The 12,412-nt window shown below is 47.8% G+C and overlaps 1 protein-coding gene across 2 annotated transcripts in view; it reads right to left on the bottom strand.

Moving 5' to 3' along the window:
• SLC35F3 (solute carrier family 35 member F3) overlaps positions 1–12,412 on the bottom strand; it is a 170,914-nt gene that overhangs the window by 7,479 nt on the left and 151,023 nt on the right. For both annotated transcript variants that reach the window (XM_027657389.1, XM_027657390.1), the window contains one exon: positions 5,648–5,867. In XM_027657389.1, the coding sequence (XP_027513190.1) occupies positions 5,648–5,867 (220 nt within the window). The remainder of the gene's footprint in view (positions 1–5,647; positions 5,868–12,412) is intronic.

Below are 12,412 nucleotides of genomic sequence, written 5' to 3'. Positions count from 1 at the left end.
GGAAAGGCTTCGAATCCTGTTGAAGTTTTGGAGAAAAAAGGTTTTAGAAATAAACACAGGAATAAAACTCATGCAACTACTTTCCAGTCTAGATGTGTCATTTCAGAGCAGAAGGTTTATACAGCTAGCTAGGCACACCACAATGCCTGAAGGGGATCTCCCAAATGGAAGAAGCATTCATGAAGGTAGGGGACAGGCTGCCCTGATTTAACAGGGTCAGCAAGAAACCCCTGGCTTCTCTGGGATTGTGCTGCCAGATGCCTTCAGCCTCCCTGGGTGGTAATTCTGGGGTGAAAAGAGCTTTCTGCCATGCTCATGCTTCCTGGCTCTGCAGTGGTGCGAGGGGCACCCTTCTTAGACCACACGCCTTTTGTCTGCATAGTCATGGTGATGCTCCTAAGATGACTGGTATATTAGTTTATTTTGACACACAGCTGGGTTAAGTGCCAGCCAACTGTCCCCTCTCCCAGGGTCATACCAGTGTTTTAAGCCTCATTCACAGGCTGCAGCTGTTTACACATCCAAAAGCAAAGGCCTCCTCTCACCTTTCCTGTTCCCTACCAGAGACACTAGTGCTGCAGTTAAGATGCAAGCTGTGTGCCAAGCTCTGCTGCTGCCTGATGAGCAAGATGGTAGCCCCTTTACCAGCTTCAGGTCCCCATTCCAGCAGCACCAGCAGCCTCTTCCCTGAGTTGAGCTGGGGCTGGTGCCAGGGGGCACCTATAAAGCAGATGATCATCCAGCAGATCCCTCCTGCACACTGACATCAACACCTTCAATTTCCCCTTACAGAAAAATGCAAACAAAGCCGTATCAATTTCTTAACAGGTGTAGCTGTAGAATGGCAGTGTGGCATAAGGCTAGAAAAAATTCCAAATCAGTGGAAGCTGACACTGCCTGGAAAATACAGCTGCTAATAACATCTCAACAAGAAGGGACTTGAGTCTAGAAATTGCTGTACTGCTGTTCAAGATGCTGCACAAGCACAGTTTCGGCAGGCTATGGAGGGACAGGGTTTCCCCTAGCTGCTCAGCCCCTTGCATGCCCCAACTGAGGAACAGCAAGTTCTGAAGATTCTGACTTATGACCTGATCAGGAACCCTATACAAGCTGCACAGGCTGGGTATGCACGCCACAGATTTGGAGAGGTTCAGATACAGCATCTTGGCTTGCAGTCCTGTGCCCATCAGGTCTCTCCATGCACAGCTGTGTGGCATCATTTCTAAACTGAAGTTTCATGGTGGTGTAACTGGACCCTATGGTCCTGGACAGGCTTCTTTTTAAGGCAGGGAGAGAAACCCTGCCGATTCATGGCTCTACAGCAACATGGGGCTGTTTCAGATAGGCAGCACTGAAAGAGCTCAGCAGTTCTCTCACCAATGTGCTGGTGCTTGTCAAGTAAAGATTCAGACACTCTGCGTAGCTTCAAAGGCGTAAGAAAAAAGGTTATTCAATGAGACTAGCATGAGGCAGGTGCAGAAAAAGATGCAGAAAAAGAGATTTGTGTTCACCCAACACATAATTTAGTGAAGGAAAGCTTTGCTCTTGCACACTGTGGATGTAAAAAGTTTACAAGGATAAAGTCATGGAAGAAAAAAAATACATCAATGACTATTAGCTATAGAAACATTGCTTCCATCTCAGGAAGTCCTTGAGCCTCAAATTGCTGGAGGCTGGAAAGTCTCATAAGGAAATATCATTATAGGCTTTTCCTATTTATATAGATTTTTCCAGGTGTCCACAACAGGCAGCTGCTGGAGGCAGGCTTCTGGCGCAGAGGCACCTTTGCTCTGACTCAGTACAGCTCTTTGTAGAGCTGCAAGAGACGTGACTCAGGCCTATCTGCAAGATAGCAACTTTGTACCTTCCTTCAACATCACCCATGCTACAGACCAGGTGACAAAGAGTGGAAGATGCAGTGTTTCCTGTAGCATCTGCTTCAGGTGTGGCTGTCTCCTGTCTGTGCTGCATAGGTCTTGTCCAGCCTTCACTGGAGAGCCAGGAGGAACCACAACCGAATGCCAGGCTGTGGCATCCAGCTGGTACCTCCAGGTGCATCAGCGAAGGGAGCCTTCCTCAGCCCCCCAGAGGGTGGCTGTAGTGCCTCTGTGGTGGAAACCTGAAGGACGCATTAATGAACTGCAGCATGAAGACTATCCAGTTTTGCTTTTGAAGTCAGGGGCTGATTGACTTCAGAGCACTTTCCAGGAGTCTGTCTCTCTGCCCGGCTGAAAAGGAAGACTACAATTTGGGATTTGATAGTATATTTATTTCCAAATCCCACAGGCAGATGTGCTTGTCTGTATGTGTTATGTACACAGGAGGCACTTGCAAGCAATGGCTCTCTTGGATCCTGAGCTGTTTTATTCGCTGTAGCATGGTCTGAAACACTGAAGTCAAAGATCAAAGCAAATATACGCAGTTTGCAAACAGTTTTGTTGGGGCAGAGGTCCTTGCCTCTTTCATCAAGCATGTCACAACTGTCAGATGGGGCTTGGCTTCACCTCTCAGTCCCTTGTCGACATGCCAGATGTCACATACACCTTCTCCCGAAGCCTTTCAGCCTGCCTATCAAGCACATTGTTAGTGGCAGTGACAGGCTGCTTGCACACAACAGTGCCTGCAGTTCATTGCAGATGTCTCAGTGCTGCAGGGCTTGCAGAGGCAAAGCTTCAAGGCACTCACAGCTTCATTATGTGTGTGTCTTCTCTGACAGCTCACAGCCCAGTTGATCCTTGCTCTGGGCACAGTGAAAGGGGGAAAATCACAACTTCATTACAGGAGATGTAGGCCTTTGCAAATGCCTGAATGGCAAGGATGGGAACTTGTAGCTTGCCCTTACATTTAAATTCCAGTCAAATTGTGATTTAAGTGCCTATAGAGATAGTAGTTGCACTTCTGAAGGCCAAGTAGAACACTTGTGCTTGCTTAAACCCCACTGAGCTGTTGCCTTTCTCAACTGGCCTCTCCTTCAGCAGGCATGAACAAGGACATCCAAATGTGTGATCAGAGCTTTGCTGTGGCACTCTATCCACCCTGCTGTGCTGGTGTGGGGATGGAGCAGGAGCGTGGGAAGGCACTCACAGCAGGACAAGGCACTGTCACCCTTGCAGCCCTTGTCTACCAAATACCCTCTCAAAGGATGCTTCTAAAGGGGTCAGCAGCTTTGACAGAGTGTGGCCCCGAGGGACCACAAGATTTGTGGCTGGGCTGTGTGCTAGCTTGCAGACCCCAGGTCACTCCCAGTGAAGCCCTAGCAACTGTCCCTCCTCCTGGTTGACAATCCCAGGAAGAAGGCTGTGTGTTGGGGTTCATCCCGAGGCTATCCCTCAGCAGTGCCATGCTCGCTGCTTATCACATGGGCTGTACAGAAAAGAGAGGAAAGAGGGAAGAAAATGATTCTCTCCCAAGACTCCATGCTATGTCCCTCTACAGACAGGAGTGCCCCGGCACTCGCTCTGTGCCACACGAAGCTGGGTGGCAGGACTGCTGTACCCTTCCAGTCCCCAGGGACAAGTGCCTCCTCACTCTCGTATTGCCACAGGTCAGGATGCCACAACTGCTCAAGAATGAATAGCCCGGTCTGCCTGTGAACCCCTTCCCCCCCTGCACCCAGGTCCCTTGTTGGCCCATCACCTGGGGAGGAGACAGCTGTGTTCCTTCTTGGGTACAAAGGTGGGTTCTCAGGAAGCCCCCCTGGCACCCCTCATCAGTGCCAGGTGCCACAGTGAGGGGCTGGAACACATGGCAGGAGCATCACACAGCCCCCACTGCCCAGGCCCTTCTTCTGGTTCTCTGTTTCATTGCTACTTTCCCAGTGCAGTGCTGATAGGAAATGAAGGACAGTTGGACATGGCTGGGACGACCACTCAGGTCTGCTTCCCTGCTCCTTCCCCTCCTTCTGCCCCTTTAAGAAGGGGGGCATCCAGAGCAGGATTCATCCCCCAGGACATGTCACCTGCCATGCCTTCCCGGTAAACTGCTGGAGAGTCTCTGACCATCTTGGCTCTTCAATCATGGCATGCACCCAGGAGAGCACGAGAAGCATCTCTGCTCCAGCATGGGCATGCCCATGTGGGTATCCCTACACACAGGTTGGCTTCTGTTCCTCCACACCACAGTATTACCAGTGAGAGATGGCACACTGAGAATGAGGAGCAAGCTGCAGGTGCAGGACAGCAGTGGTCATCCCTTTGTACACTTCCTCTCCTAGTGTCCCACCAGTGCTACAGCTGACAGTGCCATGAGAGAGATGAAGACCACAAAAATAGCTTTTTCTTTTTTTTGATTTATCAAAATGGTCAGCACATCCAGCTATGATAACAGTGGCACTTCTCTGCCTCCAAGATCATTTCAGGATACCCCTGCACTCAAAAACCAGAGTGAATTTGTTTTCAGCATAGGGCTACCTGGGTAGGGGGGGTGGGCAGACACCAGCTGGCCAGGTTGGGCTTTTGGCAGGTACATTTTGCAAGCATCCCCTGAGCAGCCTTTTGGCTGCCACCACAGAAAGGCTGGCCAAGCTCTCCTGCCAAGTTCTCCTGCCAGTCAGGGAACACTTCCCAAAAAGTTAACTCTCGGTTGCTCCACGCAGTGAGGGCTAACAACCTCTTTGAGCATTAACAGCATTGCCCAGGTAGGTGAGCAGGGAGGTCCTCAAGTGATGGGCAGGAAATAGGAATTATTACAGTTATTGCTGTTAATATTGATTATTAATTAATATTAATTGGTACAACAAGGCATGAGGGACACACTGGTGCCTTTTCCTTCCAGTTAATCCTGGCCCTGGAAGGAGCTACTTGGCCCCAGCGCTGGTGGGTTATTCACCCCCACCCTCTGCTTCCAGAGGACACCACGTGCTGAGGGATGCCTACAGGGCAGCAGGGTTTGCAAGGAGCTAAGTGGTTTTCTGATAAACCCCTCTGCATGTGGCTCTGTTGCTGCTGTGGAGCAGGCATTCGCGTGGGGCACAGGACTAAGGGTGTAAGCAAACATTTGAGGTGCCACCAGGAGAGCAGCCCACAGCTGCTGGCCAGATGAGTCCCTATGAGTTGGCATGACAGTGACACATGCACATGTTTTGGCCACAGGTGGGCAAGGGCAGCACAGCTCTCCTCTCCTGTCCACAGCTGCTGCTGACTAACATGGATGCAAAACATAACTGTACTGAAAACATAACTGTACTGCAAACCTGCTGTCACACGTAAAAAGGTTAGAGCCCTGTTAAATTCAGAGGTTGGGACCAGAAATGCATTGTGTGCAGCCATGGTTTGCAGGAATATGCAGTCAGAAATACTAAGTTTGGTGCCACAGCCTGGAAATAGTCCCTCAGAAGGGGTTGGCAAAGGCCGACACACATCCACAGCAACATGGAGATAGCACATATCCTTTGTGACACGCTCTGGAGTAAATTACCTTTTTCCTGAAGGAAAATGCACAAGGCACCAGACTGGGGGGAGCCAGGGTCTCCAGGAGCTCACAGGCACCTGGGCAGGCTGCAGGGAAGGACTCATCCTGCTCCACAAGGATTTCTGTGCCCGCTCAGCTGTCTGCATGGCTGCTGCTTGTCTCAGATGGCAGGAGGCAAGGGGTAAAGGGAAGACAGGGTGAGGATGAAGGAGGGAGACAGAGATAAGGAGTCACTTACCCTCACTCCCATGAACCTGTCCCTCAGAACGATCCATGAAAGCAAGAACACAAAAGCTTTGTTGCAGCAGAACAACACGGAGACATCCGTAGTGTTTATTTTCTTTATTGCATGTAAGTAAAGGTAGTTTGTGAGTGTCCAAAGAACACCAAAGGGTGCTGCCTTGGTAAAAAACACCTTCAAAGTCAAGCCATTGTCTCCAAAAAATCGACAGCACTCCCTAAAACAAGGAGAGAAAGGCAGTGTTATTACATATGCCAGTCACAGTCTGCAGCAACTATATGGCTTTTTTTGCTTTTTTTGCTTCTCTTCATTTCCTTTGGGGAAAGAAGGGCACACACCTTAAAGAGGAGAAGAAAAACAAGTTTCAGCTTCTGCTGCAGCAGCCAGCACCTGCGCAGGGTACAAACAGGCAGAGGCTGCAAACATGGGAGGGACAGCAAAGAAGGAGCAAGGGGAGAGGTGATGACAGAAGATGAAATCTCACTCTCATCATCAGTCTCTTCACAGTGAACATCTTGAAGCAGCAGCATGGAGTCATCCTCCTCCCTTCACCCCTGTGGGCATCAGGATGCTGAGGAGCCAGGGCTGGCAGCAAAGCCCCTAGCTCCCCGCTCCTGCTGCAGCCACAGGAAGCTGGTGCCCAAATGATCTGCTATTGTGGGGCTTGTACACCAGAATGACTATGTGCCATACAATAAAACTCTCACAAATAATTGTGTCCCCAGGTTTGCTACTGCTGACTGGGAAAACTGATTTTCCTTGGTGCTATAGCACAGCTTGTGAAGCCGTACCAGGAAGCATTTGATGAAGAGCTGTCCATGAGTAACAGTAGATAAACAGTTATGGGAAGCAAGGCAGGACTGTGATTTAACCTACACTGTAAGCCCAAAACAGTCAGGGATTACTCCAGAAAAACCAACTATCAGCTTGAATATTTTGACAGAACATTTGAATGCAGTTGTTCCTGCTGTCCACCAATTTCCAGGCCCAGCACAGACACGTGCATATCCAGTGCACGTCTGGAAGGAGAAATCCCCCTCACTGTGTTAAAAGAGAAATTGTCATTGAAGACTGGTCAAACCTACTCCTGTCCCCATTACCAGAAATCCTACACCTGCTGCTCTCACCTACCATCTCAACCTGCTGCTCACTTGCCAATACAGTTTTGTTTGCCGGGATCACCGTGCTTTGCCCACAGAGCAGCGGGACTATGGGTGTGGACAACAGCCAGAGAGGTTATAGGGAAAAGCTGATGCAAAGCTCAGATGTGCCCCGGCCCTGTGCATACCCAGGTCATGCCAAGCATGGCTCCTCCTAGGCAAGGAAGCTGCCCTGCAGAGCCACTCATTCCTTACTTTGTGCAATCCTCTGTGTGAGGAGTAAATTCCTGCAACTGCTGTTCTGTTCTCAGATAAGGTGGCAGCAGATAGCAAGAAGTTGTGACATGGCAAGGTGTAATGCCGTATTTTTGAGATAAATCTTCCTGCATTATTTTTCTTGATTCTGCCATCATGAGCTAGCACTCCATTGTAATCACAGCAATTGGTTTAAAAAGAAAAAAAAGGCATTAGCCAAGGTCTGTGTAAGAATGAAATGGAAATGTCAAAGGAAGGATACTGAAAGAGAAATGTACTGGCTTAATTGCTGCAGCAGCAATACAGAAAAGTTTGCTTCCACCCAGAAGTGTTCATATCCATGTTCACAGACAGTCTGAAGGCTCATGACTGAAATAAACAGCGGGATTGCACTGTGGGGAGGAGGTCTACATGCAAACTGAGAGCACTGCAGCTTGGTTACATGTGGCTCTTGAGAAGTGTTTCCAGTGTGATGTTCCGCAGTGGGTGTGGCTGCCGTGGGGTGTTGTTGAGGTGGCTGCTGCAGAAAACATCCTTGCTGTATGTCGGGGTAGATGGAATGGTGAAGAAGAGAAAGACGGGCAGAAACTTGGCCTGGTCACACTTCTCTTCCTCAGGATGCCAACTGGGATGGGTGGCATCTGGGAGCGGAAGTGGCTGCCTGGTTTTCAGGGTAACCTATTCCATGGGAAGACAGCAATGGGGGCAGATGAAAACTTGCTTATAGGTATAAAATAAAGCAGTGGAAAACACACAGCACAAGTGAACCCACCTTGCTGCCGCTGTGGCACAAACCCCCAAGCAGGACTTAGCATGTCCTGACCAGCACTGGCTGGACAGCAGTCCTCTCTCCCAGATGGGGATTCTGGTCCCCTGCTGTTTGTCACAGGGTGCCCTAGCAACTTGGCCTGAAGGAAATGCGTAGTGTCACTTGGGAACAGCATGTAGCTGCTATGGTACTACAGGAACCGTGAGTGCTGGAGTGAAAGATGCTACAGAAAAGCCTAAAGCACAGTGATCTTTCTGTGTTTTTACTCTAAATTGTTTGCTGGTTTTGTTAATCTTTTGTGTAGTAGTTCTTGTTCTTCCTCATACTCTTTTTAGTGTGTATCTTCATTAATTCAGCAAATTGCAAATTAGCTCTACCTGATTAGGCCTGTCTCCAGCACAATACTAGCAAAATAACTCTGTCATTGTAACCAAGCATCTGCAGTGAAGTATATCAGAAGTTGTCAGTGCCAAAATGGCATGCTACGTAAGAATTAATCATATTGAAAGCAGGTGTTGCAGTCAAATAAAACTTGCAAATAAAATATGACAGTAAAGCTCCATTTTCCCCCTATTGAGTTCTCAATTATATATTTAACACTATATATCTTCCACTGCCTGTTTTGTATTTAACCATTGCTAGGTGGTTGGGATGTTTCTCCACTGCTTTGAACCTCATACAAAACAAAAGAATGCATAAAATTCTGCCAATACTAGAAGGAATGCTTTTTGCCCCTATTTTGAAAAAACAAATCCCACCAATGAAAGGCAAAGGTAGACAGGAACCAGACAAAGTACCCATAGTACTCAGGCCAGGGGTTTGGTCTCTTGACACTCCCTGCAGGAAAAACCTATGCCAGAAAGGTTAGTAAGCTGTTGAATCTGCCATTACATCTTTGGAAAAGATGCAGCAAAGTAGAAATTTCTGGGAGGAATACACATCCTAAGGGAATACTTTGTACAGGCCAGTTATTTCTCCTTTCCAGACTGTTAACATTTGTTAGAATTTTTTCATTGTCTCATTGCTCATATTGTAGCCTTCTCCTTCAAACCAGGTCTGGATCTGCTGTTGGTCTTAGTGGGTGATATTTTTATTTTGTAGACTATGCTTCTTACTTTGACCTTGCAAGGTCTGTACCTGCAAATTGAATTTAGCTAAATTGCTCCTAATTTTCAGCAGAGTGAGCATCATCTCCCTGGAGCACAGCAAAGCCACCACCGTGCCAGTGAGTCTGTCTTCTTGATTAGAGATTGGCAGGCAAAACATGTTTTGCTAATCCCTGCACCAATTAGGGTGGCATGGATAAATAATCTGCAGATGTGCAACAGTCTTACATTTTCTGTTCAGTGTACAAAAAAAAAAAAAGACATGGACTAAAATGTCATGCCATGTCTTTTGGGAGGACTCACAAGCCAGTTGTAGCAAAGAAGACAGACAAGATGCCCTGGCTGCAATAAGAGGGAAGGAAACTAAACTCAAGTTTAATTCCTCCCAGTGAAAAAAAAATTCAAGGACTTTTGTTGTAATTCATCCTGTTAGGGCCACAGTATCTCTCATGCATTAAGTTCACAAGTGGAAGTAGGTATGAGTGCTGTATAGGCAAAAACCACAAGTTAATCCAGTATATTCCTCAAAAATGCTCTCCAGGAAAGTATATGATGTGTTTCCCAGAAAATAGGATCATGCCTCCAGCTCCGCTTCCCTCACGCTTGAGCCAGTGCTGACCCAAAGGGCAGTCATTACAAAATCAGCCTCTCAGGTGGATATACTTCAAAGCAGTGCAAGCAAAGGGTGAGCTTATGAAACTCACTTTACAGATGTGCAAGCTGTGGCACGGAAAGGCGAAGTCCCTGTTAGGGCTGCCTGTTGGTTGCACCTTCAGAGAGCTGGGGATTTGCTTTTCCTGCAAGTTTATTTTATAGCCAGCTCCTGTTACTTATCAAGACAGTCCTGGAGCGCCTTCTTCCTGAGTCACCACAGGTTCATGTGCCAGAAGAACAGTTGCACAGAGGCTCCTGTGGTGTGTCCCAGATCATAAAAGGCTGTGAATAAATCTGCTAGCCTCAGCACTTTGCAGAGAGCTGCCCAGGACTCCTGACATGGCTTTTATTGCCCTGCTGGTCTGAGGCTCCTGAAACAAAACCTGTATACTACTGCTTCCAGCTTTCCTCAGGAGACTGCTTCCCAGTGGTGGGAAGGCACAAGCTTCTCCTCAGATTCCATGTGGCAGAGGTCTGAGACCTGTCCTGGATGTGCTGGTGCCCTTTACTTGCCCTGCTGCCTGCACTGCTACTGAGTAATGCCCCAGCCCGTGGCCAAGGACCTGTCACTCCTCAGACATGTACTTATCCAGTCCAGTCTGTCTGTACTGGGAACTGAACTAGGGCTGAAGACTCTGGCCCTTCAGTCTCTCTTTCCCTGCTTAATGACAAATGGCAGCCCTGCAGCCTGGGAGGTAACATCAGCCCTGGTGACAGCATTGGTTTCTGGAGTTGGAGGCAAGGGCTGTCTTATCTAAAATACTCTAGTGGCTTTTTAATACCCATCATCCCACACAGATTTTTCAGTAAGCATGTTATTAAATGCAAGAAATTGCCATAGAAGCCAATCAAGCATCCAGCTGCTACTTTTAAATGTTTGCATCTGCGATTGACCACTACTAGTTTCTACACTTGGTTTGGGGCTTATGTTCTGCGTTTAAACTTTATCTCTTCTGGGAGTTTCCAGCTCATTTGCAGAAAATGTATTCTGATAGGCAATGGAATGAGAAAATTGTCTTCTCTTGAATGGAACAAAGAAATCTCCAGACTGAACTTCTCAGAACTAGAGAGACAGAAGCAATTGGTTTTGCTCAGCACTGCACACGTGCCAAACTAGGCGTTTGCACAATAAATGGTCCCAGGAAATGAGATTTACATAATACACCAGAATGGCTCCAAAAGAAGCAAATAATAAAAAGCTTACAAACCACCTGAATACACGTTTTTGAGACAAGTCTTAGCACAGACTCAGAAGTCTTAATGAGAAACTGTTTAGACTAACATTTAAATTAAAAAAAAGTTTAAAAGAACAAGACCAAACCACAGGGAAGAGTCATATACTATAAACTGCCTTAGCAAAACGCCATGGTGGGAGTTTTGGGCTGCAGAAGCAAAGGAAATGCCTGCAACTTCTCCTGCAGGGTGATCCTCCATCCCACAATTTGCTGTGCCTGGGGCACTAAACCTGTTTGTTTGCATCTGCCATTTCCACTGAAGGCTGCAGGAAATGGAATGCATTAGGATGACTATTTCATTTAATTTTTACACATGAACACACTGTAGTTTTGCATCTAGGTTGTTTCTTTTTGTGGGTGCAGAACCACCAGCCATCTCAGATGGGACACTGGGAAAAGCTTAGGGAGAAGGTAAAGTCAAGCAGCAGCAGTACTGCGCTGCTGACACCTCAGAGGAACAGCAGTGGCGGTAGCAGTGTGAGCAGACATTGCAGCAGATTTCCTGCAGAGTCACACCTGTTCATGAACACCAGGGCAAGCTGAGCTCACTCTGGAGTGTGTTATCACAGCAGCCAGGTGGTCCCACCAAAGCTGTGCCTTCAGACTGCTGCATGGGACAGGCTAGCATTTGTGGGTCTTGGGTCCAGCCAGAGGCAATGTGCCATTTTGGAAAATGCAGGAAGTATTCCTGGCAAGAAGAAGCTTTTAATGTAACAACATGCACTCAGTGATCAGACAGCTGAAGTTATGCATTATCCAACGTTTTCTGCCTTTACATCCTAGAGGTACACAGACCCTGGAGTGCTTTATACTCTGCCAGACAACTGGCATTATACAAATAAAATGTAAGACTGTTGCTATGTGCAAGCTCCAAACACCCACAGAAGAGGCAGGCATCACACCTGAACAGAGATGAGTTTTTTAGTTACACTCAAAGACTTTTTTGTGGACCACCTTGTTACTGAGCCCATGAGGAAACACAATCCTTGACTTAGTCTTCTGTAGCACTCAGGATTGGCCTCAAATCTTCATCAGAGCCCACCAGAGCAGTGGCCAGGAGGTACTTAGGCTGGACGTTCCCCTCCACAGCAGCTGTGCCTGAAGCTGAAAGGGGCAGCAAGGGGAATGAAAGCTTCACAGGTGCTTGGGGATTACTGGCGTGCAAGCCAGTGGGACTGGTGCAAGCAGAGGGACAGTTCCTCCTGGTGTCTGGGGCAGGGCTGAAGGATGAGCTGGACAGAACTGATTCATGAGTACAGTGGGGTGTGATGGAGGAAGAGTATGCCGGGACCCACCACCACGGCCAAACAAAGTACAGAGAGAGGACCATTAACTCCAACAGCACCAGGTACAGGCGGGCACAGGCAGCCATGACAGGGTGTGAGGAGCAGTACTGAAGCTAATGACAATCTTTAGGGAGTTACGAAGCAAGGTGAGAAAATGAGGAGCAGCAAGTCACCAGACAGTATTTACTCAAGAGTTCAAAAAAGCTCAAGAATGAAACAGGGAATTCCTAATGAGGAATGTAACTCTGCCCTTACAACAGCCTTCCTGCCCAAAGCAAATATCACATTGATTCTTTAAATCTAATTTGTGCTGTGACTTTGGCTGGCCATCAAATTTTAGGATGACCATTGCTGGTT

Source organism: Corapipo altera, unplaced genomic scaffold (assembly GCF_003945725.1).
Source record: "Corapipo altera isolate COAL_440 unplaced genomic scaffold, ASM394572v1 2c, whole genome shotgun sequence".
Taxonomy (NCBI): Eukaryota; Metazoa; Chordata; class Aves; order Passeriformes; family Pipridae; genus Corapipo; species Corapipo altera.
This window is presented reverse-complemented; position numbering and strand designations above follow the sequence as displayed.